The sequence below is a fragment of the Rattus rattus genome, chromosome 2 (assembly GCF_011064425.1).
Source record: "Rattus rattus isolate New Zealand chromosome 2, Rrattus_CSIRO_v1, whole genome shotgun sequence".
NCBI lineage: Eukaryota > Metazoa > Chordata > Mammalia > Rodentia > Muridae > Rattus > Rattus rattus.
This window is the reverse complement of record NC_046155.1, coordinates 191,377,307-191,405,198: the sequence shown is the minus strand read 5'-3', so window position 1 is coordinate 191,405,198 and position 27,892 is coordinate 191,377,307. Positions and strand designations below refer to the sequence as shown.

At 49.1% G+C, this 27,892-nt stretch overlaps 1 protein-coding gene across 2 annotated transcripts; it reads left to right on the top strand.

The window, feature by feature from the left end:
* Positions 1-93: 93 nt before the first annotated feature.
* LOC116892828 (solute carrier family 22 member 1) lies at positions 94-27,056 on the top strand. 2 transcript variants are annotated; one of them, XM_032894710.1, is made up of 11 exons: positions 94-655; positions 7,995-8,098; positions 8,549-8,703; positions 10,788-10,956; positions 12,995-13,109; positions 13,239-13,345; positions 15,935-16,149; positions 18,798-18,906; positions 22,531-22,643; positions 24,610-24,712; positions 26,840-27,056. In XM_032894710.1, the coding sequence occupies exons 1-11, from the start codon at positions 242-244 to the stop codon at positions 26,904-26,906; spliced, it is 1,671 nt and encodes a 556-aa protein (XP_032750601.1). In that variant the 5' UTR covers positions 94-241; the 3' UTR covers positions 26,907-27,056. The 2 variants fall into 2 exon arrangements, with proteins under 2 accessions (XP_032750601.1, XP_032750602.1); XM_032894711.1 differs by lacking the exon at positions 7,995-8,098 and having other exon boundaries at positions 95-655.
* The last annotated feature ends 836 nt before the right edge of the window (positions 27,057-27,892 follow it).

The window sequence follows — 27,892 nt, the reverse complement described above, 5'->3', positions numbered from 1 at the left end:
CACTTCCCAGAAAAGCAAACAAGGCCTCAGGTAAGCCTAGCATATTCCTGCCCTGGCCCTCTCCCTGGTATCACGGGGCAAAAGGTTATTTCTGGTTGGTTGCCTTCCAGATGTGTTACGCTTAAACAGCAACTTGATTTCAAGCCACCCCAGTTCCAAGAACTTTAAATGAGGCGCTGCATGAACCCCTGGTGGCAGTCCAGAGCAGGCCTGGCTAAACTGGTGAGGGCCCTACCCAGCCATGCCCACCGTGGATGATGTCCTGGAGCAAGTTGGAGAGTTTGGCTGGTTCCAGAAACAAGCCTTCCTGTTGCTATGCCTGATCTCAGCTTCTTTAGCTCCCATCTATGTGGGCATCGTCTTCCTGGGCTTCACCCCTGGACATTATTGCCAGAATCCTGGGGTGGCTGAGCTGAGCCAGCGGTGTGGCTGGAGCCAGGCAGAGGAGCTGAACTACACCGTGCCGGGCCTGGGGCCTTCGGACGAGGCCTCCTTCCTCAGCCAGTGCATGAGGTATGAGGTGGACTGGAACCAGAGCACCCTTGACTGTGTGGACCCACTGTCCAGCCTGGTTGCCAACAGGAGCCAGTTGCCACTGAGCCCCTGCGAGCATGGCTGGGTGTACGACACTCCCGGCTCCTCCATCGTCACTGAGGTACTAATGGGTAATGTAGACATTAAAAGCAAATCCTGAGTGGTTCGGTGTCTTTTGGGGGCAGGAACTTCCTGTATACTGAACAGAGAGCAAGGTGTGTCCTGGCCCTCTGTGTTTTCCTCACTGATTGATGGCGCTGAGACATAACTGCTATGTGGGGAATCTGGTTGCTTGTTTTTTTTTTTAAAGAATATTTTACATTTACTTATAAATATATAGGTATGTATATGTGTGTGGATATGTGCAGGTCACAGTATGTGTGCATGTGTGTGTGGCGTGTGTCTGTGTGTGTGTGCATGTGTGTGTGTGTGTGTGTGTGTGTGTGTGTGTGTGTGTGTGTGTGTGTGTAACTCCTTTCATCTGGTGGGTCCCAGGGACCTGAACTCTGGCCATCAGGTTTGGCAGCAGGCACCTTTTCCTTCTGAGCATCTCGCCGGCTCAAAGCATCACCTTCGCTCCTTTAACTGACTCATCTCAGAATCTAGTCTTTCCTGTACCTGCTTCCCCGTGGCTGGTGTTGTGGAATCCCCTCTTCTCCTCAGACAGTAACAAGTGGCCAGAGAGATAATATGGGAATTGCCTCGAGTTAGGCTCTGTGGTACCAGCCAGGCCTCCTATTAGCTGGGTAGAGCTGGGTAAGTGCCTCAGTTTCTCTGAGCCTTGATTTCTCTGTAACAAGCAGTATTACAAAAATCTTCACCCCCTGTGTTGTGAAGATCAGCTGAGAACTGAGATCCCCAAACGTAAATACCACGACACTGTTTATGACCTAGAGGACCATGAAGATCTTGACTCCCCCATTAAGTTACTCTCTCTTTGTTTACTTGACTTTGAGAGCCTTTTTTTTTTATTTTGTTTTGAGACAAGTTCTCCCTATGTAGCCCTGACTGGCCTGGAACTCCCTTTGTAGGTTAGGCTGAGCTTGAATTTACAGATATCCTCCTGCCTCTGCCTCTTAGAGTGCTGGAATTAAAGGTTTTGCTACAGAGAGAGAGAGAGAGAGAGAGAGAGAGAGAGAGAGAGAGAGAGAGAGAGAGAGAGAGAGAGACAAAGTGCCAGTAGATGTTACTCCCTTCATGGGTTCTTCTCACAGTGTGGGCAGTTTGTCCCACAGACAGACTTTAGGCCCAGGCTGAGATGCAATGTCTCAGCTGTGACCAGGGCACAGCTCACGTGGGCCATGGTCCTCCCCAGACAACCTTGCCCCCACACCTGCACATGGGATTTCTTGGGATCCCTTCCTCCTCCCCATTTCCTTAAAGGTTGTAACGTCCATACAGGCAGGGCTGCAGCTGGGAGAAAGCCCAGTGTTTCTTCCCCCTGGCCTGCTCAGCTTCTGGTTACTTGCAGAATGAGTGCTAGGCTAAGAGACATCGGCGCTTAGACTTTTTCCAATGACAGACACCAGGTTAAGATAGATTACCTTGCAGAGATGCTCAGCTGGGAATTCTAGGAGCCGACCAACATTGTGTCCTTGGATACAGGGTACCCTTTGCTTGGGCTCAGGCTAATCTCCAATTCACTATGTAGTCAAAGAGGACCTTGAACTTGTGAGCCTCCTGCCTCTACCTCCTGAGTGCTCGGATTACAGGTGTTTATACACCATTGCATCTGGCAGTCCTGGGACTAGAACCCAGGGCCTCATGCATGCTAGGCAAATGCTTTACCCATTGAGTTACATTTCCCAGGCCCACCTGAGTTCTTTCTTGGCCACCTTGCCATCGCCCACCTCTTGTGAACCCTCCGACCCTATCACCAACTTGATTCAGAGCTACCCACCAGGCTCAGATGGGACTGCTCTTCTAGCTAAACATGGCCACTTTCACTGGGCAGTGGGGTAGGGCTGCTGTGAAATAGAGCATGCCCAGTTGACGTTGAGATAAACAACAACTGTTTCTGTAACGTCCATACAGGCTGGCCTCAAACTCACAATGACCCTCCTTGCCTCAGCCTCCCAAGTACTGGGAATTAAGGTCTGAACTGACACACCTGGGTAACATCTCTTAATATATATTACACACATTATATAAATACAAACATTACAGCGTGTAGTGTAATAATTACCATGCAATAAAATTATGTAATAAAACGATATTTTATTATATATTATGTAACTTAAAAACCCCACGTTGTAACATTTGTATTTCCAACATCAGTTATCAGAAGAAAATACTGTATACTGTTTGCAACCTCATTGTTCATTAGCCCAGTCTAGGGGATATGAGACTCTATCTTCAAAAACAAAACAAAACAAAACAAACCCACAAAAAGATGAAAAGGTAAAGTGATTTGAGAAACAACATTCGACACAGATGTTGTAGGACAGAAAGACAGAAGGATAAAAGAGGTCCGGTGCTTGCGGGGTTTACGAGTCATGTCTAATTGAAGGGTTCTGGCTTAGGGAAGTGGGATAGGAAGCTGGGGGCCAGAGATGGAGACCAGGGGAAGTAGACACCTAGGCTGATGGTAAGGTGGTGTCCTGTAAGGTTGGGGTAGAGGGGAGGGGAGAGACTGAGAAGGACGGAAAGTATCTTAGGAAGAATTGACTGTCTACACACAGGGAGGGTCGAGCTTGGTCAATATGTTGACTTGTATAGTGGTATAAAGAGGGACCATGCCGGGCTGAGTTCGAAAGCCAGTGGTGCCTATCTGGAAACATTCAAGGGTAATAAGAAACCCAGATGTGACAGCCGGGAAATGGCTCGTTTGGTGACGTTGCTTTACCGTGCAATCACCAGACCCACCGTGAACATGCGGGATCTACGTTCAGACATCCAGAACGCCTGTTAAAAGCCAAGTATGGCACCACACAGCTGTGACCCCATTGCTCCTTTAGTGAAATGGGAAGTGGAAAGAGAAGAATCCCTCAAACCTTGTGGGCTGGCCTAGTACGCATAATGGCAAACCCACGAGGGACTGGTGAGCTGGCTCAGCTGGGTAAAGGTCCTTGCCACCTAGCCTGGCCACCTGAGCTCAGTCCCTGGAACTGAAGGAGAGGACCTGCCCCTGCAAGTTGTCCTCTGATGTATACCTATGATCACACCCATGTACACACACACATACAAACACACACACACACACACACACACACACACACACAGACGAACACATTTCACACACAGGAAGAAAAATGAGGTAGAAATTGATAGAGGAAGACAATGTTCACCTCTGACCTCTGTGTACAAGCATGCCCACGTGCACACATGTAACTCGTGCGTGCCCAGACAAAAAGAAGCTCAGCTGTGGCAAGGCAGGAGGGCAGAGGAGACTGGCTGGGCGGGTGCCACCTCTTGTTTATTTTTCCCTTCCAACTGCTCTCAACCTCCCCTCGCCTCCCTTCTTATCCCAAACGAGACATCGGAAGCTAAGTGTAGTTACTCATTTCTGCAAAACTAATTTTTAACTCATTGCCTTGGACATTGGAACTTGCTTTAGGAAGGAAGACAAATGACCTTTGTTTAGGTCCCACCCCAAGACTAAGGGATTGGGATCATAAGGCTCCCTGGGGGAAGGAATTAGATGTTCCTTAACTTTCACTGCCCCTCTGAGCTCTGTGAGCCCCAGCTTCACCGCAGCCCACATACCTGGCTAGAGAGAGCCACTGGCCCCACCAGGTGTGGGCATTGAGCAATAGAGAGCAGCCTTTGGACAGAGGTGGCCACGTCGGTACTTCCCAAACTTACACTTGTGATCCACTGAGGTAGAAGCTACAAAGGATGGACGCTTGAACAAGGGCCCTGGGTGACTCTCATAAGGCAAACTGTGAAGGTTGTTCTGAACACTGGAAAAGCTGCCTAGCCCTGGTGCCACCCCAGCAGGCACAGCAGGCAGGTCTGGGACCCTCCATTCCTTCTAGCCTTACCTTCTGTGTAGGCCTGGGCTCGCTGTAGGGGCACGGATGTGTCTAGGGTACAGTGGATGGGTGGAGTTTGGGAGCAGAGGCTCTAGACATTGGACAAAGCTTGGGGAGTGTTGGTTCTCAGGGAGCGGTAGCATTGATGAGACTGAGTCAAGACCGGCAGGCTTCCTCTGGCTATGGCCTCTATCTGGATCCACACGCAGCCCCAGGGTAGAGTGGCCACCTCCACCTTGGAGGGAGGGGACACAAAATCCTACAGCAATGGTAACTTGCAAAGATCGGGCTGAAAACCAACAGTGGCCAAGAAGGAATCACATTGAAGCCTAGGGGCAGCCAGCAGTCCCATGGGCTTTCTGTCTCCTGTGGCTTTAGTGACAGACAGAATATTGCCACGGCACAGAGTGGACACAAAGGAACCATTGTGTGGATGAACATATAGGACGTTGGAGACCCGGGATACCCATTGAAAGAACACAGGGCAAAGAGGAAACCTGGAGGGCTCGGGCCTCAGAAGGACACATCGAATGGGTCTGTAAGACATGCACCCCATGAAGGTGTGTGTTAGACTGGGGTAGGCGGAGAGAATCCGAGTGACACTGTTCAGGGTTTTGTTGCCCCTGAGAAGAACAGATAGCAGGGCCTGGGCCCAGATTGATGGGGGGGCAAGGTTGCTACTTCTTCCTGGTGTTGAGTGGCAATGCACGATCATGCATGTCTTTCAGAAAAGCGCGGGGCTGTGTCAAAAAATGCACAGGCCAGTCACAGCGACCTCAGCCAGTTGAGTGCAGTGTCTCTAAGACCTGAAGTGTTTGACCCTGTGATAGGATGAGGGCATAGCGCATAGGCCAATTTTAGCATCACGGGATGAGCTCATGAGGTCTTAGCATTTAAATTAAAATGGTTTATCATTTACCAGTTTCCTACCCCCAGAGCACACAGCAGATCTAGGGGGACACAGCATGAACATTGAGGAAACTGGGGCCTCAAGTTGCTTGGCAACTTGCTGCTCTCATACCTCAAAGTGTTGCTCCAGGCGGCTCGAGCCGTGGCTCCACAGAGCACAGCAGAGCAGAGGGTCAGAGAGGACGGGAGGGGAGGAAGAGCTGGGCCAACCTTAGGGAAGGCAAGAGGCCCCAGCCAGCACTAAGCCCGGCATCCTGGAGTCTGACCAGTCTGTCTCCCTCAGCTCCCAAGATGAAATGAGCTAGCCTTGCATAGGCCTGAGCCCTGCTCAGAACCTGCCCTGTCACCCCGTGCTTTGGGCCAGTGTAGAGGGCAGAAAAGGCCTTGTGCACACAGATGAGAAGCCGGGAAAGTTAAACACAGGGCTGAGCTCTTCAATGAGGGGTGGGGGGCAGGGAGGCGTGCAGCTGCTCTTCCTGGAAGACCAGGAAAGACATGATTTTACAAGCCAGGGATCCTTTGATGTCTGATGAGAAAGGCCCTGCCTGTCTCTTCCAGAATTCTTGTTTTTACTTATCCCAGGCCCTTTCCCCTAAATCACTATAACTGCTTTTAGGCCATAAAACCCATTCTTGTGAGTGATGTCACTTGTGTTTACAGCAGCCTAAGTGACTCTGTGTTATCTCAGGGCCCAGACACTCCGGACTCCCACAGGCATTGTGTTTACCTCAGTCAGGCTCCCCAGACCCTAAATCTTGGGCACTATCTCTTGAGTCAACAGTACCCATTCTTGTGAAAGGAGCCAGATGTATGTTGTAAAGAATCTTAGTGTAAACACGTCTTAAATTGTTGTGCACATGGGGCTGGGTTAATTGTTATCTGAATACTTTTTTTTTTTTTTTTAGCTCCAGTTACAATAAAATCAGACTGAGTTTCATTCTTTGTTTTGTTTCCCACTACTTATTTATTCATTTTACATCCTATCGATGGCCCTCTCCTTGCCCTCCATCACATAGTCCCTCCTCCCCTCCCCCTTCCTCTTCTCCTCTGTGAGGGAGCTCCCCCCAGTATCCCCTAACGGGGCACTCAAGTCTCTGCAGGGCTAGGCACATCCTCTCCCCCTGAGGCCAGACAAGGCAGCTGGTTAGGGGAATGGATTTCACAGATGGGTAATGAAAGATTTGAGGGATGGATTGAGGGCCCTGGAAGGGGATAGAAACTCCACAGAAAGACCAACAGTGTCAAGTAACCTGGACCCCTGGGAGCTCTCAGAGACTGAACCAGCCAAAGAGCATACGTGGGCTGGACTGAGCACAGCCCCCGTCTCCCACACAGGCAGCAGATGGGAAGCTCAGTCTTCATGTTCCCCCCACCCCCAACAACTGAATTTCATTTCCTCTCACCCTGCTTGTTTCTCCCTGCCTGCAAGGGAATGACCACAGATTAGGAAGGAAGGTCTTTCCCTAGCCAACCCTCCAGGACTCTAAACAGAGGCACACATCTAGGGTTGTCCTTTTTCTCTGTCTCCTCCTTAATTCTCCCCCTAGCTCCCCACATGCGGGACTCCCCCTACCTCTCATACCCTACCCCATGAACCTGGCTCCCTGTGTCTTTTCTTGGTCTGGTCCCTTCTGTTTTGTTGTCCCTTTAGTGCTAGAGTTCAGTTAAGTATATGATATCCACATGTTCTGAAAAGCAAGACTTTTCTTTTCCTTTTTGACGTAGGGTCTTTCAGAGCCCAGACTGGCCTTCAACTTACTGTGTAGCTGCGGGTAACCTTGAACTCCCGATCCCCCTGCCTCCACTTTCCTGTCTATATGTCCCCAATGCTAGTATCATAGACATGGGCCACTAGGCCTGGCTTTACACTTCCTTTGTTACATGTCTTTGCATGTGGCTATGTTTCTTTGTGTGTGTGTGTGTGTGTGTGTGTGTGTGTGTGTGTGTTGTGTGTATATGCATGTGTATGAGTGTGTGTGCACGCGTGCACATCTATGTCTATGTACTTGCCTATGGAGCCTAGAGGTTGACTGTGAGTGTCCTCCTCTAGTGCCTTTCATCTTTGTGAGGTAGGGTCTACCTCTTCAGGTAGAGCTCTATATTTTGGCTAGTCTGGCTGCATACCAAGTCCCTGGGAACTGCTCATCTCCTCTGCACAGACCTACACTGCTGCCCCCAGCTCTTTACGTAGGTGCTGGGGATCTGAACTCTGGTCTTCACACTAGCACACTTCACCCACTGAGCCATCTCCATGGCCCTTGGGTCTATTTCCCTATGGAGAGGAGTTATGGCGGCCCCAACTCCTCTGAGCATACTTATCTCTTCTTGCTCTTTTTTGGAATAATATTTTGTCCAATGATGGCCAACTACTAATGGCAAAGCCAAGAGCAGCTGTCTTTGCAGATGAAAAGGTTTTGGGAAGCAGCTGGGCATGGCGGTGCTAGCTAGGCCTGTGCTGATGTTGTAGACACAGCTGATCCCTCCTGGGGAGATGAACTTCCATGTGGCGTTTGGTGCAGGATAGGAGGAAGCTTTCCCATGATTCTCAGTTGTCTTCTCTCTCCTCCGCTGCTTCAGTTTAACCTGGTGTGTGGAGACGCCTGGAAAGTGGACCTTTTTCAGTCCTGTGTGAACTTGGGCTTCTTCCTGGGCTCCCTGGTTGTGGGTTACATTGCAGACAGGTAGGTGAAGGCGGTCCACTTGAGCCAGGCTTTGGAGAGTGGACAGGGGTGATGGGTGTGGCTGGCCAGGATCTGCTGCAGAGGGCGGTGCAGACAGGATGTGACAGTTGGGGCTTCAGGCTGCTGGGACTGTTGGCAGAGAAGCTGGGTAGTTGTGGAAGGGGCGTGCAGATTGGCCGGAGGAGCAGGGCTGAGAGAAACGAAATGTTATGCTTTGAGCAGGGAGGTGTCCATGGGGCCTTTTGGTTTGCAAGTGGCCAAGTCTCAGCTCTTTGTGAGCCTGGGGTTATGCCAGAGTTAGGCATTCTATCTTAGACATGTGGAGTTTGGAAATGTTTTTAATTGCACTAGGAGATGCACAAGAAGGCTGTCAGGTAGGCAAGGAGGTATATACATGCTTAACCCTGGATTCTTAATTCCTCCCTCCCATGTACCTTTTTGTCTCTGCAGGTTTGGCCGTAAGCTCTGTCTCTTGTTGACCACGCTGGTCACATCTGTGTCCGGTGTGCTAACAGCGGTGGCCCCAGACTATACATCCATGTTGCTCTTTCGCCTGCTGCAGGGCATGGTCAGCAAGGGCAGCTGGGTGTCCGGCTATACCTTGAGTAATTACACCAGGACTTGGGCGCGGGGCGGGGGGGTTGTCCCTGGATCCATGACAGATAGGGATGAGGTAGTGATGGGGTACAGCAAGGTGAGTCAAATGAGGAGGTTTGGGGAGCAGGAGATGTTCGCATGATCTAGGAAAGGGAAGCATCAGTTAGAGAGAGAGAGAGAGAGAGAGAGAGAGAGAGAGAGAGAGAGAGAGAGAGAGAGAGAGAGAAACTAGTGCTGCTATTGTATAGGTATGAGATCCCTTTCTCTCAGATGTCATATTTGGTGAGGAGCATGAGAGGAGATACAGGAAATGAGGTAGGTAGAAGACCATTTTAATGTTGTAGAAAGAACCAACAGCCCCCTCCCCTGCCAAAAAAAAAAAATAAAATCAAAACAAAACCAACCCAGGCTATAGATATAACTGATAAAAACTTATGAGGAGATAGCCAGATATAGGGACAAAAGGAGGTTCTGCCTTGAGAAATAGCACCTCACTAGTGAGGGTCAGGTAGTACAGGCTAGCCCATGACACCTGTATGTTGATCATGTGCAATGGATTAAGAAGGGCAACTCAGGGTTGAATCCACATTCCAGGTCTGAGAAGCTGTAGGATTTGGGGCAAGTCACACCATCCCTTTGTGCCTTAGTATGTTGGAAATGCAAATAATAGTGTCACTTTTATCCTGTAGGTTGGCTGGGAACATTGCTAGAGATATAATCCCCTCTGTGAACATTGCTGGTGCTGCCTGTAAGCACAGTGGTGGAGGATGGGGCACCGAGGTAGATAAGATGTCCCTCTGCCTCCTTGGTTCTCAAGGCTAGAGAGGGGCCTACAGACAGGTGCCACAGTGAATTTAGCTGGATGTGGTAGGAGTCTCAGAAGGCCTCTGTGGTATTCTGCTTCATTCCTTCTTGCTCACTGCTGACTCTTTCTCAGCCTTCTTTCTTGACTACTTAATACGGCAGGACCTCAGGATGTTGCCCTCCAGCAACTCCAAGCCAGTACATCTGTGGACCTTCCTTAGTGACATGAACCAGCCTCCTGACAGCTGCTCAGGTCACACCCTATGTTCCCACCACCACCTTGTATCCCCATACTCCTACAGTCAACCTTGTTACTGGCTTTCGTTTCAAAATATGCCCATAAGAACTCTTTCGCTCCCCACCCTTGACTGGTACTTACCCCACCATTGCTTCATCTCCAAGTATATCTCCCAGCTGCATTCAGTTCTCAACTCCTTAGCCTAAGGAGCCATTGTGGGCATAAAGTCATTATAGCTCTCTTCTGTCTACGGTGCCACACCAAGAGTGAGGTTCTCCTAGTGCCCTACAAGCCCCAGGATTTCCTGTTGTCTCCTAACTCAGTCTTACTCCTCTGCCTTTGCACCCGACTCTCTCCACCACCTGGCTCTCCTCAAAGTCCCTTCACCAGACAAGTATGGCACCCTGGCCACCAGACTACGCTCCTATGGTATTTGTGAGGCCAAGCTGCTCCCCTTCCTTGTGGCTGTGCTCTATCCACTCACTACCCGCTGATGCCGTGTAAAATGGCAGTCTCGTTGCCTCAGAGCCGCCCATTTCCCTCCCTTGACGTCTCATGTCTTCACATGGGAGTCAGCGAGTGTCATATTACCATTATGTATCTCCCATTGGGGAGGACAGTGCCTTCCACTTGCCTTCCAACACCTAGAGCAGTGCCAGGATTCCACAAGCATGCTAAGGTGCTTGTAGAGTTATGAACCAGAACTGTGAGAGAACTTTCTAACTCAGTTCGGAGTTTCTGTGAATGTTTGGGGAGGAGAAGCTTACACCTTGAAGCATGATAGGGGAGACATAAATAGCAAATAAGGAGGCAAAAAGAGAGGTAGCAAGAGAAAACCTAGTGACAAACTGGCCTGGTCCAGGCTGAATGGCATCGGGTCTGGGAGAGGCCAGCAATGCAGACTTTGACGGGAAGGAGAGGTAGAAAATACACAGACACAGGCAGGAGCAGAGGTGGATGTGGCCGATGGGAGCAAGCCCCACTCTCCATCTTTCTTCTCTGGGGACTCCCTCTGACCACCATTTCTTTTTCTTTTTCTTTTTTTTTCAGTCACAGAGTTTGTCGGCTCTGGCTACAGGAGAACGACGGCCATTTTGTACCAGATGGCCTTCACAGTGGGGCTAGTGGGGCTTGCCGGGGTGGCCTATGCCATTCCAGACTGGCGCTGGCTCCAGCTAGCTGTGTCCCTGCCTACCTTCCTCTTCCTGCTGTATTACTGGTAAGGCCTCCCCCACCGGACAGCAGGTGGCTCTGCATGACCTTCCTGCTCCATGCTCTGTCTGCTTGCAGGGTTGGGCTCTGGGGTCACAGAGGGCCGTCTGTTGACCTCTGCCATGACACAGGCCACCTTCCAAGAGGCATGAGTTTGCACTATCACTCCTGCAGGCCCAGGGCTTAAGCACCTTCCTCAATCATTGCTATGCATGTCACTCTTTTGATGTGCCCAGGGCTCCTCACACTGTCGGCTGCATTCCTTACCCTGAGCACCCCACCCTCAGATACAGGACTGATACCACAGGGAAGCCCCCAGGCGGCCTGCTCACCTCAAAGGCTGTGTACTTTCTCCTAGAAACACAAGGTCAGGCCAACCACAGGGAAACGGGCCTCAGGGAGTCAGCCCCTGATCAGTATCTAACAGCGTGTTATGCAGAGGCCCTGGGAAACCTTAGAGATAGTCTTCATGAACTATGGAGCACAGGGAGGACAGTCAGTCAAGAGGATGCTTTATTACTGCCATGGCTGCTACATCCTGCAGTCCTCAGAGTCCCTTGAGCAAGACTGATTTAAGTCAGGTCATCTCTCTTTGTTGGCTGCTTCCCCTCCCTACCCCCTGCTGGCCTTCCGGTTTCACTCCCTGCTTCACAATGTCTCCATAACCCAGCCTCTCCCCTGCCTGTCACAGCTCTGTAGCAGGCACTTGGTCTTAGTTATGGAAGGGCTTTCACTGGCAACCTTCTCTGGGGAAGAGGCAAACAGAACCATTCTAGAACATGAACACCCCCAGTGAAGAGCTTTTTTTTTTTTTTTTTTTTTTTTTTTTTTTTTTTTTTTTTTTGAGACAGACTTTCCCTGTGTAGCCCTGGCTGTCCTGGAACTCCCTTGGTAGACCAGTCTGGCTTCCAACTCGGAGATCTGCCTGTGTCTGCCTCCTGAGAATTAAAGGCCTGTGCCACCACTGCCCAGCCTAAAGTGTCAGTCTTATTAGCTGTGTCTGTTTGTGGGTCTGACGGAATTAGCAACTTCACCGTGCTAGACTGTACTGTGCATGGGAGAGGCCGCTTCAGGGAAAGGGCGGATCTTACTCCAACGGACATTGGGCTTAGACCCAGACTGTACAAGGAAGCTGTTATCTGGGTGGTGGGCGGGGCCAGAGGAGCCTATCCGCTCCCTGAAGAGTGAGAAGGGGATTTCTGGTAGAGAGAACCCTGGGTAGTTATAGATGTTTAGCCAGGGGTGGGGGTGGGGGTGGGGGAGACCGTTCCCGAGTTGTGGAAGAGCATGGAGTCTGAGTCTCTATCTCTGAGCTACTTCTTCTTAGTCCCATGTGAGCCAAGGCTCCAAGTGGGCAAGGTAATGCATGCCCGTGGTCCCAGCACTCAGGGTCAGGGTTATGAGTGGATGATGATGAGGCAGGAGGATTGTCACAGGGTTCAAGGCCATCCGGGTTGCATAGTAAATACCACACTAGCCAGGATTACATACAAAGCCCCCGCGTCCACGTGATCGTAGCCCAAAACTCAGAAGCAGTAAGATCCTGTTTCAAAACAAAAAACAGAGAAAGAAATATAAACTTGAGGGAGAAGGAAATAGCATGTTAAGCAGCGAATCTCATGGCAGGGGAGCCCTATGTTCTGGAAATATCATGGGCTTTGCCCAGCAGCCCTAGTATCTACACGATATACGCAGGGCAGGGGATAGAAAGCTCCTATTCAGTGTGTGTTTTCTCTGGAGCCGACTCCCAACTTCTAAGAGAGATGGGGCCCCACTTCATAAGAAGGCTGCAGGGAATGGGGTGAGGGGGAAACCCTCACTCCCTTTTGTTTTGTGATCTTTGCCAGTGGCCCCAAGCAGCAGTGACCTACAGAGCTCTGCACAGAACGAGTCACAACTGCACTGCACAGCCTTTGTTCACAAGTGTCACAGTCCCCCCTGAGGATTTTGGGCTGCTCCGAGCCATGCACCGAACCACTCTTGTCAAGGGTTAGGTGGGGCAAACTCTCAGGGGAAGGCCCTTCAGTTATGAGCTGTGTCTGCAGGTTTGTCCCAGAATCCCCCCGGTGGCTGTTGTCCCAGAAGAGAACCACGCAAGCCGTCAGGATAATGGAGCAAATTGCGCAGAAGAACGGGACGGTGCCTCCTGCCGACCTGAAGGTACGGAAGTTCAGACCCGGTTCTCCTCTTTGTGGGCGCTGGGGCCACCTCATGATCTACATGGAGCCCCTCCCGGGGGACTGTCATGTACACACAGAGCAGGTGTAGTGATGCCCAAGTCTCTCTCAGATGCTCTGCCTTGAGGAGGATGCCTCAGAAAAGCGAAGTCCTTCGTTTGCCGACCTGTTCCGCACTCCCAACCTGAGGAAGCACACCGTCATCCTGATGTATCTATGGTGAGCACTGGTCCTGCACATCCCCTGGGTACAAATGAACTTCTGTCCAAGAGCTGGGTACCAGTGAACCCTTGCATGGAGGGGAGATGGGTATGCCTTTGGGTCTGAGGCTTCAAAAGGCCCCTTTGCTCCCTTGCTTTTAAGAATGGGTGAGAGAGGGGTTGGGGATTTAGCTCAGTGGTAGAGCGCTTGCCTAGCAAGTGCAAGGTCCTGGGTTCGGTCCCCAGCTCCGAAAAAAGAAAAAAAAATGAGTGAGAGAGATTAACACTGAAAAAAAAAGGTGGAGAAGCACAAAGAATGTCTGAGGCTACCCCAGTCTAAGCGTCTTATCTTCTGAGCCACCTGAATCTTGATTTGATGTGGGGTAGGGGGGGAGAAGGTTCCAATAGCTTAGTGCCTTTAAGTACCCTTCTTCACATCTGAAAACCTTGTGACCCACTTCTGGGTCCTCACGCACCCTTGGTTCACGGGTAAAGACCTTGTAACATGCAGATGTACTTTTTCCTATCAAGGGCAGTTTGTGGGCCTCTGCCTGCTTTCATGAGGAAGAATTCTAGAATTCTACCTGTTACCCCAGGACATCAGACAGTTCTCAATACATGGCTGTCTTCTCAAAATGGAGTCTTAAGCTCAGAACTGCCCTGCATGCACTGTTTGTTGTGTTAATTTTAGTGGAACAAAGAGGCAAGTTAGTAGGACATTACCTGGCACATAGTAGGCCTGTGGTAAATGTTTGCTTAATGAGTAATCATGGTTCCCTGGATTCTTCTGATCTTTTAAGATAGCGGGCTCACCACTCTTCCCCTGTCTTGGTGACCTTCACCTCTCTCACCGGGGTCCTGTGCTCAGCCATGGGTCTTACAGTTGTCCATGTGTCTACCGTGTGTTTGACTTAGTAGTATGTCTCCTCCACGTAGCACCCGTGACCCGCTGCAGATAGGAACAGTGGCTTGCTCTGCTGTTCCGCTCAGGTTTCTCATCTGTGTCCCAAACACACTCCTCCCTTTCCCGTGATCCCTCAGTGAGCTCCGTATGAACTTGGCCTCGAAAATGCATGAGGATCTGCCGTTTCCTGTGTGTACTCTCCGTCCTGCAGGAAGCACTGGAAAGGGCCATCTCATGTTTTGTGGCAGCCGGCATCCACCCCACCTCCCTGGGCTTGAGCATTGCAAGGCAGTCGGTCTTTCTCAAACACTTCCTGTGCCTCCATTGGCTTCTGACCCCATCAGGAATGGAGTCGTATTCCTTCTTGTGACTTACTTGGCCTCCTGTGGTTCAGACCCAGGATGACTCCCACTATCTTTCTTCCATCCTCTCTATCTGCTTAGTGTGTGTGTGTGTGTGTGTGTGTGTGTGTGTGTGTGTGTGTGTGTGTGTGGGCGTGGGCGTGCGCGCACACGCGCGCCTGTCATGGTGCACATGTGGAGAGCAGAGGACAACTTTATGACATTAGTTTTCTCCTTCCACATGTACACGCGCTCCAGGCACCAAATTCATGTCATTGGTAGTGTGAGAAATGGCATGCCTCGCTCACAGGCATCGGGGAGCAAGTGAGACAATCTGTAAAGCTGGGGCGGATACAGCTGAGGGAGCGGTTTAATGCATGTGCAATTCCAGGTTCTGCCAAAAGATGGCAGCACTTATTCACTGACCGCTTGACCAGTTTTACAGTTTTATTTATTTATTTATTTTCCTTTACTGTGATGGTGCAGGGCTGAAAGCCATTCTTCAAGCTGGGATAAAACAGTAGTTTCTTATGGATTAAAATCTTACCATGCAAGGCCAAGTTTTATGCAACCGTGACAGTTTCCAAAACAGTATCATTTCCCCTTAATGACACGCAGGTCCCTCTAAGTTTGGACTTGATGTTTTGGATTTAACGGCTTCATTGACTAGGCAACACGATGTTGCCAGGATTTCCTCGAATGTGGATGCGGTTGGTGTGGTGGGAGAAGAGAGAACATGAACGGTGCCTGATAAGTCAGCTCTGTGGAGCCAGAGACCTAGCTGGCCGGGCATCTTTGACTTTGGGAGAACGGTACTGATGACCACGGTATTAGATCTGCCTCTGCTGTGTGACAGGAGCTATACAGGGCTCATTTGTCTGTTATCTCAGGAAATATTCACAGCACAGCAATACTCACGTGTGAGCACTATCTCGCTCACAGACAAGAAGATACACAGGTATACAACGCAACCTCTAATGCCAGGTGCCGGGCGTCAGCTTGTTGTCTGTACCTACTCTCTACTCTGTGGCCTGCGTGAGTGTTAGAGATCGCTCTGTGTGGGGCTCAGCAAAGTCCCAGACACCTGAACGTGAAGCAAGTAGGGGTACCCAGCTGTAATCTCTCCCGGTCTTCCTGCTTCAGAGATCCCAGGGGTGGGGGTGGGGCGGTTTTAAAAGTAGGTGTATTGGGGATGCCTGTGAGATACACTGTCATATCTGTGGGGACACAATTTCCTATTGAGGATCCCAGTAGGGTACTCTTCAGGCCACCACGGGGTATCTTGGATCATGTGACCTGTCCCTCTGTCCAGCCGGTTGGGCTCCTTGGAGCTGACTTGTGACTCATCATCTCCTCTTTGCAGGTTCTCTTGTGCTGTGCTGTACCAGGGTCTCATCATGCACGTGGGGGCCACAGGGGCCAACCTCTACCTGGACTTCTTTTATTCTTCTCTGGTGGAATTCCCCGCGGCCTTCATCATCCTGGTCACCATTGACCGCATTGGCCGCATCTACCCAATAGCGGCCTCGAATCTGGTGACGGGGGCAGCCTGCCTCCTCATGATCTTTATCCCGCATGGTAAGTTGTCTGTTTTCATCGCTTCCCAGGTGACCGAATTGTGGGGACAGTGTTGTAACCCTCTGATAAGCCTCTGGAACGAGAACAAAGGCAGGGCGGTACCTTGGCTAGACTTTAAACAGTCTTAGATTGAGGTATGGCAAACATATAATGAGTGCGTTCTAAGTGAATGAATGACTCAGTTTCTTATGCATACAGATACCTGGCTTGCAGACCTTATGACCAATGCCACTGCTCTGCCAATTACCTTTCCTGACCTCTTGCCACAGATTAGCCCAGGAACATAAATGGAGCCGCCTTGAATGTGGCCTTCTCCCCTCCCCCCTCGTATTCACTCTACCTGTGAGGCTTCTTTAAGTTGTCACATGACTATATAGACTGCTGCTTTTTCTTAAAATATTAAGAAATTTGTATTGCTCTTTACATAAACATCACACTGTGTGATCTCCCCCACTGATCATTGCTTGTAGTGCTTGTCCACTGGGAGTAGGGCTGTGCCACGTATTTCTTTTTGGTAGACGTGGGTCCTTAGTTCCCTTGGGGACATGTCTGTCATGCACACCAGCGGAATCCACAGGGAGACTTGAGTTTAGCTTCAGTGGATGCTTGACAGCTTTCTAAAGATGGCCAGGTCACTGTCTGCGTCTCAGCGACATGGGAGTGTTCCACTTGTCCCATACCCTCTGCAGTTCTTTGTCTCCAGTGGTGGTCAGGTGGTGGGTGTGAGCGTTGCTTCATAATTCTTTTTTTTTTTCTTCTTTTTTTTCGGAGCTGGGGACTGAACCCAGGGCCTTGCACTTGCTAGGCAAGCGCTCTACCACTGAGCTAAATCCCCAATCCCGCTTCATAATTCTTACAACCCAAGACAAACACGCTGCATAGAGAGTCCAGGCAAAGTTCCCTGAGGTGGTTTTAACTTGAGCACACACGTTGCCTTTCGTGTTGGAAACTGTAGATTCCTACGAAGGTGTAACTGCTATCCCTCCTCCCCACACTCTTTCATTGCTGGGTCCTGCACTGAGAGCCTGGTGCACCACTCAGGCAGTCTCTCACGCAGGGAGTTATAGAAAAGATCTGCACCTCTCAGATTTTCTCAAGAGTCATGCTGGTCGGGACATGAAAGGTGTGTGTGTGTGTGTGTGTGTGTGTGTGTGTGTGTGTGTGTGTGTGTGTGCGCGTGCGTGCACAGTCTCTGTAGTGTCTCTGAAATAAGACCTCCTCTCTTCTCCCTCCTCTCCTTATTTCTAGTATCCCAACTAAGATTTTTAAACTCCATAGCATTGAGTCTGGGAAGAGGAATGCAGAGGTTGGAGGCCATTCTTCCCTGCTGGTCAGAGCTAGGGCATTGCTGGTCCCAGGACTAGCTTGGCCTTAGCTCTTTCATTGGCTCTCTCCTAGGCTCACCTGCTGTGGTGGTCCTTTTTGGCCTCTGTAAAGCATCCTAGGGAAGGCATTTCAGGAACCACTGGGTTCTAGCGCCTCATCAGGAAGAAGACTAGAGTGGGCTCCTGCTGTGGGCTGACTCCCAGAGAAGGCTGAGGAAGGAGGGTCATCGATTCCATCAGGATTGAGAGGCCTTGCTAAATCTAAACAGAATGGGATGGGCCACGTGGGAGTCTAGGACAGAGCTGCGGTCTTCAGAGGGCAGGGGTTGGCCTTAAAGGAACAGTTCACGTCTGAGCACCTAGTGTTGGACAGTTAGGGGAACAGGTGGCCTGAGGCCCAGACTTAACTGGAGACAGCAACTATAGCCCAATGGTGGGAGCAAATGCTGTGGCCTTGGCAGGAGGGACTTAGCTAAGTTTCGGTGTACGTGGATCCTTGGCTGCCCCAGACTGAAGTACAGAATACAGTTATCTGTCCTCTGAGGGCAGGAATGCCAACATGTCCCAGTGGCCTAATTGGTGTGGACTTTCCATGGTCAGAGCAGTGGAGCCCAGCCCATGTTGTGCCTACGGGCAAGAAGTCTCCATTCTCTTCAGGAAGTCACCAGTGAAGTCAGTGTCTGGGGACAGGGCCAAGATGACATGTGTGTAAATACAGAGACTTTCTTAGGGAGGGAACCTGGGTCAGAGCCATGGGCACTTGGGTTTTGATGGCAAGGCAGGCCAAGTAGTGTGTGATGAATTGCGATCCCTTCCCTCCCTATGTAAAACCTTCCTTTCTCTGCTTTGAAGTAAAGACTAGGCTGAGGCCTACACTACACCGACGGTGCCTCAGGTACCGAGCTAGCAACATCGCCCTGTGTAATACGAGCCAAGGTTTCATTGCTCTGGCCAGACTGGGCATTTGTGTCATCCCTAACCCTCACAACTGCCTGCAAGCTGTGTAGGCTCACTCCATGGCGGCTCAGCAAGCTAGGGTGCAGAGAAAGACAGCGCTCATTTCTGTCCGACAAGGCTGGTGGAGGCAGAACTGATTTAAAAACTCCAGTCTTTCTTTTGCACGATGGGACCTTCCAGCATATGTCATTAGCAAACCCCAAGTCCCTTGGGCATGGGTTTACTTACCTAAGTGAAGAGAGAGCCAAGTGAAGCGTTCAGTGGTCCTAACTAGCCCGGCCCAGTCCAGACAGGCTTCTCCTCTGTCAGCTCCAGTTCACTCAGGGAGCTTCCTTGCTCCAACGACCTCGTTTCCTTTCTTCCTAGAGCTGCACTGGTTGAATGTTACCCTTGCCTGTCTTGGCCGTATGGGGGCCACCATTGTGCTGCAGATGGTCTGCCTGGTGAACGCTGAGCTGTACCCTACATTCATCAGGTAAGGCCACAAATGGGATTGGTCACTGAAATAGCCACGTGAGAGCCAGGCAGAGAGCAACATATCTCATGTAAGAGCCCTCCAGGCGTGGGTCACTGTAATAGCTCCTGCCTTTGCTGTGACAGAGTACTTGACCAAAGTAACTTCAGGAAGGAAAAGTTTACTCTGCCTCACGGTCCAAGGAAGTACAGTCTACCATGGTGGGGAAAGCATAGTTTGTCACTGTAGGAGGCTGGCTGGTCACTCTGCCTTGGCAGCCAGGAAGTAGAGAATAAACAGGAAGTGAGGTCAGACTATAAAACCAAGGCCCTCTCCTAGTGACTCCATTCCTTGTCTGTAGAGAAGTGACCAGTGAGGTAATTTCCCTGTTACTGGTCCATCTTTGTTGTTGGGTTGCGGGTCTTTATATATTCTGCATATCAGGCCCTCATCAGATCCTGGACTTGTATGCAATCACCTTCCGCTCAGAAGGTGGCCACTCTGTGGACTGCAGCCCCAATGAACACAAGGTTTTCGTTTTCACACAGTCCAACAACAACTTGTCGGCCTGCTTTGGTGTTGAAGAACTCTCATTTTTCCTTAAAGTCTCAAATTCATAGAGTGAAATTGGCTTTTTCTAAAATAAAGCTTGCTGAGTTTGGGTGACGTATGGGTCACGCACACATATACACCCACATGGGTCCTTCCCCAGCTCTTGGCTCTGTTGCATAGTTTGCCTTTATCAGCAAATGAAAGACCATGACATGGAGACCTTGGTTTGACTTCTGTCACTGATTGTGATGGGCTGTATTCACCTGACTGCATTTGTCAATGCCCTGTTCTTTCCTGAAAAGCATTCCGGAATGTGTGTGCCCTAGTATGGCTTCTCTGTCCATGGGTAAACCTAGCTGCATCATAAGACGATAACAGGTCAGCTCTATAAACATCCTGAAGCCTTTGAATGAACACGGGTTTGAATCGGGAGAACACAGGGATGGGATTGGAGGGTCAGAGTTCGATGAGCTTGGGTTTACTTTATTTTATTTTCAAGACAGGGTTCCTCTGTGAACTTTTTCAGGCTGGCCTCGAACTCAGAAATCCACCTGCCTCTGCCTCCCAAGTGTTGTGATTAAAGGCACCAGCACTGAGCTGTGTTTAATTTTATATTTATAGAAAGTACTTTTTTTTGCATTCTCCGGCATATGTAGGGGATGGAGGCCAGTGTTTAGTATGGCCATTTTGAGGTCCTCTTGGGAGGGTGAGGTATTATGGTTAGCTTTGTTTTACCCAGCCACCGATGGCATTCTGTGTCTGTGCATGAGCTCATTGCCAGCAGTATTTTAGGAACTTAGTTTTAGAGTTATTTAAAACATATTTATCGTGTGTGTGTGTGTGTGTGTGTGTGTGTGTGTGTAGTGTATGTGAATGCTTGCCTGTGTGGTTTATGTGTGTGTTGTGTATGTCTATGTGTGTGTGTGTGTGTGTGTGTGTGTGTGTGTGTGTGTGTAGTATATGCGAGTGCTTGCCTGTGTGGTTTATGTGTGTGTGGTGTGTGTCTATGTGTGTGTGTGTGTGGTGTGTGTGTGGTGTGTGTGTGTGTGTGTGTGTGTGTGTAGAAGTCTGATGTCAACTTGCAGAAGGCTGCTCTCTGCTTCCACCTTCCCCTTCCTCAGCTCTTGGGGATCGAACTGAGGTCATTAGGCTTGGCAGCAAGTGCCTTTTCCCGCTGATCCTGGTCTCCAGCCCTAAGCTCTTAACACGAAGTGAAGGCTATTTAAATCGTGAAAGCAACTACTTAACTTGAAGTTTTAAAAAATGGCCATTATCATAACCTGCCCTTGGTTAGAATCTGGCTTGTTACCGTAAATTCTCCTTCCCAGGAATAAACTATTTCTTCTTCATTTGTTCTTGTGAAAATGTCTAAGAAACACCCCAGCTCCCTAGTTTTGTCTAACGCCTGCAGCTCAGGGAGCCAGAAGACACAGATGACGGCAGCCTACACGTTGCTTTCTTCTGCCAATTCCTTTATTAGAAGAATACGGTTTAGCCTCTCGCTTGGAAAGAGGTTGCTTGGACTTGAAGGAAAATTATGGAGAAAACATTTTCCTAGGCCTTCCAGGGCTACACAGCGAGACCCTGTCTCAACAAAACAAAACAAATAAAACACCAAACCAAGCAAACAATGAAAAACAGAGAGAGAGAGAGAGAGAGAGAGAGAGAGAGAGAGAGAGAGAGAGAGAGAGAGAGATTCATGGGACAAGCAAGTCTACTGTCACAGCTATCACATTCTAAGAAATGGTCAAATGTACTGTGTGTCACTAACAAAATATCATAAACGATCAACTTTTAAGAAGGAAATGTCTGTCTTAACCCTTAGCCCGTTCTTTCAGAGGTTTCAGTTTATGCTCACTGGACCCTGTTGCTGTGGTCTTGGCGCTTGAGATCTTGAACTAGCACGAAGCACTGTGACCAGCATATGTGGCTAGAAATAAAAACAGAGAGAAAGGACCAGGGTCCCCCTCTCCCCCTTCAAGGCATTCTCCTGATAACCGATCTTCTTGCATGCAATTAGACCCTACCTCCTAAAGCAGCGGGTCTCAACCTTTCTAGTGCTGTAACCCTTTAATACAGTTCCTCATGTTGTGCTGACCCCCAACCATAAAATTACTTTGTTATTGATTTATAACGGTAACTTTGCTAATGTCATGAATTGCAGTGTGAATATGATATGCAGGATATCTGGTATATGACTCACAAAGAGGTCATGACTCCCAGGTTGAGAACTGCTGTTGTAATGGCTCCATCAGGCAGTGACCAACTGGGTAACACACAGGCTTATCTGAACACTTCCCTAAACAATGGGCGTTACCAAGCCTGGTCCTCTATGGAGGTGGCCAATTGCTACCTTCCTGGAGGACCCTTTCCACTGTGCATAGGATGATGAGCATCCACAGGAAGTAGGAGAGGAAGCTGGATGTCCAGGAACAACCTTAGACCCAATGCCAGTGCATGCACACACAGCCATGCGAGATCCAGTATTTATAGTCAGTTGAATCAAACGCACAGAGCAAAGGAGAGCCATTTTCGCTGCCCATTACTCTGTAAGCACTTGGTTCAAAGAAAGACTGTTTGAGCCACACGACCCCTTTCCTTCACAGGGATGTCTGTGCTGAATAGCGCTCTTCTTCACATCCTGGGCACCACCCTCGTTTGGTGTTGATAGCAGGCATTGCCTGGTATGAATCTGGGGGTCTTACTGAACTTAGCCACACACAGATATTGTGTTCTCTTCCCAAGTGATAACATATCCCAGCCCTAGGGCAGGAGTGGGTGCAGCTACAGTTCAAGTCAGAGAACACGTGTGCTAGCTCATTTCTATTGGCCTGTAGCTGGCCTCCAGGAGTGTGCGGGCTAAGCTCCTGAGAGTACAATTCCAGGGGCAGGCTGCCCTTTTCAGCTGTTTGAGCAGTGATCCCTCTGTTCCCATCTCCGCTCTAGTCTGCCGCCTTCTCTCCACACAGCTCTTCCCAACCCTACGGGGTGCTGAGCCCTGCCCCTGGCTGGTCTCGCGCCTGCTCTGGGTGCCATTCACTCCCTAGGGGGTGAAGCACGCAGGTGTGATCTGTCTGCTCTCTGTCTTTCCAGGAATCTTGGGATGATGGTGTGCTCTGCCCTGTGTGACCTGGGTGGGATCTTCACCCCCTTCATGGTGTTCAGGCTGATGGAAGTTTGGCAAGCCCTGCCCCTCATTTTGTTTGGTAAGACCTCATGGGTTTTTCCTTCTCTCCATCTGTCGGAGGGCAATTTGTGTGAGCACTGGGCAGTTGCTTGTAGATCAAGTGTCAAGGATGGAGCATGGGCTTCGGCTGTCTCCTGGCTCATTCTGCCTCGCGTTTCAGGAACCAATAAGATGCAATTCAGTTCCCATGGAGTGGCCGGAGATTTTCATCCTGTGGCTCTAGAATCAATCCATCATGCACTCCATGGGCGGATGATCTTTTGATATTATCTCCTACTTTCTAATGCCTTCAACGTGTTATTTGTATGCCCTGAGTATGTCATTGCTAGGGGTATGATGGTGTTGAATGATTATCCCTGTCCAAGTGTGGTGGCGCTCATCCATCATCCTGGCTCACTGGAGGCTGAGAGAGGACAACCCCAGAATTAAGGGCCTACAAGGCTGTGTGTGACCCTTTGTCTCAGAGAGCCCAGTGGTGAGGAACACAAAGAGACACATGAGAACAACAGTATTGTGTGTCCTCTTTGCTGGTAAAGCTGGACTGGTGAAAGAAGATGGAAATATTGTTTCTGTCCCCAAGCTTACAGCAGGAGGGACCCGAGACCTGCCTATCCATGGGCAGAAGGATAAATGTCTGGTTGTGGGAAGAGAAATGCCAGGCTTGGCACAGGCCAATGCATGGGAAAGGCAAGGAGTGGGGAATTAGGGGTGGATAGGGGAGGGAGGGAGAGAGGGAAAAGGAGGAGAGAGAGAGAGAGAGAGAGAGAGAGAGAGAGAGGAAGGAAGAAAGAGACAGGGCAGGAAGGAAGGAAGGGCAGAGGGAAGGAAGAGAGGAGAGGAGAGTAATGAGAAGGCCTTATTCATGGACAGGTTGGTCTTACCTCTAGACCTGTCTCCATCCCTATCACTGTAATTATATATCCATGTGTCTGTCATCTCTGTACCTATGCATGCACATGCCTGTCATCGAAGTTTCTTTATCTATCTTTCTTTCGTCTTTTATGTATGTATATATTTACCATCTGTCTGTCTGTCTATCTATCCATCCACCCATCCATCCATTCATCCACTTATTTATGTATGTATGTATGTATGTGTGTGTGTATGTATGTATGTATGTATGTATGTATGTATGTATGTATGTATGTATGTATCTGTCTATCCATCCATGTATCCATGTATCCATGTATCTATCTATCTATCTATCTATCTATCTATCTATCTATCTATCTATCCATCCATCCATCCATTATGTATGTATCTATCCATCCATGTATGTATGTATGTATGTATGTATGTATCTATCTATCCATCTACCATCCATCCATCCATTCATCCATGTATGTATGTATGTATGTATCCATCCATGTATCTATGTATCTATGTATGTATGTATCTATCCATCCATCCATCCATCTATCCATCCATCCATCCATCTATCCATCCATTCATCCATGTATGTATCCATCCATGTATCTATGTATCTATCTATGTATCTGTGTATCTATCTATATATCTATGTATCTATGTATCTATGTATCTATGTATCTATGTATGTATGTATGTATGTATGTATCTATCTATCTATCTATCTATCTATCTATCTATCTAATCATCTATCACCTAACTATCTACCAATGCACACATCTTTCTATTTACCTACCATCTGTCAATCATCACCATATGTCAATCTATAATAACTACCTAAAACTGATGTTTACATTTTTCATGAGGCATTCAACTTCAAATATCAGCTACTTTGGAATCCTATGCTCCCACAGTGTGATATGAAGGTTAATATTGCCTTGTCTTACTTACTCTTGCATTTCTCTAATTATTCCACTGCCTCGGTTCTTTCCTAAATGTTCCAGATGATCTTTGAAGATAAGCAGCCTCTCCCCCCTGCCCCTGGCTCAGTGCACTGATTTCTGTAAGGGGCACGAGCCTGTTCTAACACACTTCCTTGGACTTTGTTTCATTTGTAGGGGTTTTGGGCCTGACCGCTGGGGCCATGACTCTTCTTCTCCCAGAGACCAAGGGTGTGGCTTTGCCTGAGACTATTGAAGAAGCAGAGAACCTGGGGAGGAGGTGAGGGCTATGCTGCTGGAAAGGGAGGGTGTGGCCGTATCCTCTGTAAATGGTCACAGCATTGGGGCACATTCTCACTTACTCCACCTCAATGATGGGGAGAGCTTTTCAGATGTCCCTGAGCTTAGCATGACTTCCAGAGACGCTGGAGATGGGATTGGAGCCCAGCCACTGAACGCAAGGAAACCCACCTCTTAGCATCCAGTTATCCCACACTGCATCAGGGACAGTGGGCAGTTATAAACTTACCACACAGAAGAATACCAAAGGGATCTTGGGAAAAGGAAGATTCTTTTTATTGTTATTATTATTTTTGAGATAGTCTCTCTATGCCACCCTGGCTGGCCTCAAACTCATAGAGGCCTACCTGCTGCTGTCCTTCTGACTTAGAAACACCAGCCCAGGAATTAGTCTAAGTTCTGTCAGTGGTGTCCCTGAAGCAGGAGCCCTCTGAATGTCACCATGAGACATTCTGGGCCTCTAGCACCAGTTTAATCACGTGCATGGTTCCAGTTTGGTGATGATCTCGTTCTTTTGCTTGCAAGTGACAGGAAGGTATAGTTAATGTCCTGTCATCTGCCTCCAGCCCGTTTCATCATGATCTATTAGTAGCACATGCTATCCTTTAAAACCTTTGTGGAACACTTCAGTCCCCGCCACTCCTGCCTGGAGCGGGGGTGGGGGGCAGGCTGTGTACTTTTGGTCTGAACTACAATGTAGTCAGCCTTTGTTCTATCGTTAACCTAAAGGGGATACCAAAAGCAGGATTCTTCGAGAAGCCCTGTCTTTGTCTTTTGCTGGCTCTCCTGCTCTCTCCATTTTGAGACACTCCTGCATTTTTTCCTTTTTCAAACAGAACATCTCTTTTTTTAATTTGTTGACAGTGTCATACATGTAAATAACACATCCTGATCCTACCCAACAGTCCTTCCAGGTACTCTGTCCCCCAACAGTCCTTCCAGGTACTCTGTCCCCCAACAGTCCTTCCAGATACTCTGTCTCCCAACAGTCCTCCAGGTACTCTGTCCCCCAACACTTCCCCCAGGTACTCTGTCCCCCAACAGTCCTTCCAGGTACTCTGTCCCCCAACACTTCCCCCAGGTACTCTGTCCCCCAACATCAGTCCTTCCAGGTACTCTGTCTCCCCAACACTTCCCCCAGGTAGGTACTCTGTCCCCCCAATATTTCCCTCAGATACTTGCAATGTATTCTCCCTCCCCTCTTCACGCCTTCTTCTGTTCTTTTTGCCTGTTTGTTTGTATTTGCTTTTGGTCCTCCATCCTTTTGAGAATTTTTTCCCCTGGGCAAAAATACAAGGTATTTTCTCTACTCCTTCTAAGGTCCCAACGACAAACTAAAGTTTGATTCTATCAAAATTACTCCTGGGAAACCAATAAGTATATTGGAATTACTCATAGATCCTGGGTCACGGGTTATAAGTAATATGGGTGATCCAAAAGCAGTGCCATTAGAAAGTCATCCTCTTGTATGGATGGAGGACATTTTTCTAGGCTTTCTCAGGATATATACCCCAGCCTCTCCCTGAGACCCTAAGGTCATATGTAATTAGGGAAGAACTGCATACACCTGGCTGGGAGGAGGGACCACATACTTAGCAGAGTCTGATGATCCTCCCTACACCCTCCTCCTGGAAGGGTGTGTCAACAGTACAGCCGTGGTGAACTTTCACAGACATAGCTGTCTGAGGAAGAGGATGGTTGTCCTGCTTGGAGCATAGTACTGTCCTACACCCACTAAATCTATCCAGTGCTGCCCGTTGGAATCTTGACTGAGCTTATTGGCTTGATCTTGTATAGGTCTCGTGTAGGTAAGCGTAGTTATGGTGAACTCGTTGGTGCAATGGCCGTGTCATGTCCAGGAGACTGTGACACAGCACCCATCTCTGTCCTCTGGCTTTTTCCTCTTTCTGTCCCATCTTGCACAATGTTACTGTCATTCCAATACTTGGGACACTGAGGCAGCCTAATCTGTTGAGTGACTATGAGGCCAGCATTTCAGTGAGTGACAGGCCAGCAAAGGGCTATATTTCAAGACCTTGTTTCAAGAATCAGACAAGCAAGGTGTTGATGGTTTGTTAATTTTAATTTCTATTTGTGGTTGCTACAGGAAATCAAAGGCCAAAGAAAACACGATTTACCTTCAGGTCCAAACAGGCAAATCCCCAAGTACCTGACAGGGATGCTGTGCCAGGAGCTGAGTGGCAGAGAGAAAGGAGGACTTGCCACTTGGAGGATTCCCAGAAGCCTTTGCCTTTCCAGACTCTTGTATATATGCACCAGGTTCCAAATGAATTACCAACCTTAAAGACTTTTCTGAAAGCCCATCATCGTCTGTTTCTTTTGACTCCCCAGATGCCCCCTCCTCTGTTACCTTTGATTTGTCTGTCTGTCACTGGTACCATTGGATGTTTCATGCCCAATGGTTCTCAACATGGGGGTGGTGAACCCCCACAGATTGTTGGAAAACACAGACATTGCATTACAGTTCAGAGATGGTGCAAAATTACGGATATGAAATAGCAATGGAAATAATTTTATGTTGGGAGGGTCGCCACAACCCGAGGAACTGTATTGAAGGATAGCAGCCGAGGAAGGTCGAGAACCACTGCAGTGAGTGTTACATTCGTCTCTGAAGGAAAACCCCTCTACACATTAGAGTATTTGCAGCCCCAAAAGCATTTCAGTACGTACGGTGGGGACAAACGTGACCCATGTTTCCAGACGAGATTCACTATGACCCTTTTAGAAAGGCATCTCTCTCACCTAAGTTTCGGGAATATGTTATTCTGTATCACCCCGGTTTCTTATTTTTATTGGTGAGTCCAGAAGGTGAACTTCCACACCCACTGTATAGTATTAGAGTGAAAAGTGATCCATTTTGTTTGGAGATTTGAGTCTGGGCATCACATGAGCCAACAGGGCTGGGGTTAAGAGTTCAGTAGGCATTGAAGCTGGGGATCCTGTCTGTGGTAGACAATGCCAGGGACCTCAGGTGGAGACCAAAGACAGGAGGTGGGTGAGCTATCTGGAAGGAAAAGGGATTAGGAGAAAAGGCAACTACAGGCCTTATGTGAGCCGCTCCTCACTGGGCGGCTTGCAGGAGGAAACTGTTTCTGGTCCTCCAATATACAGATCCGGTAGGAGAGACACCTGCGCTGAG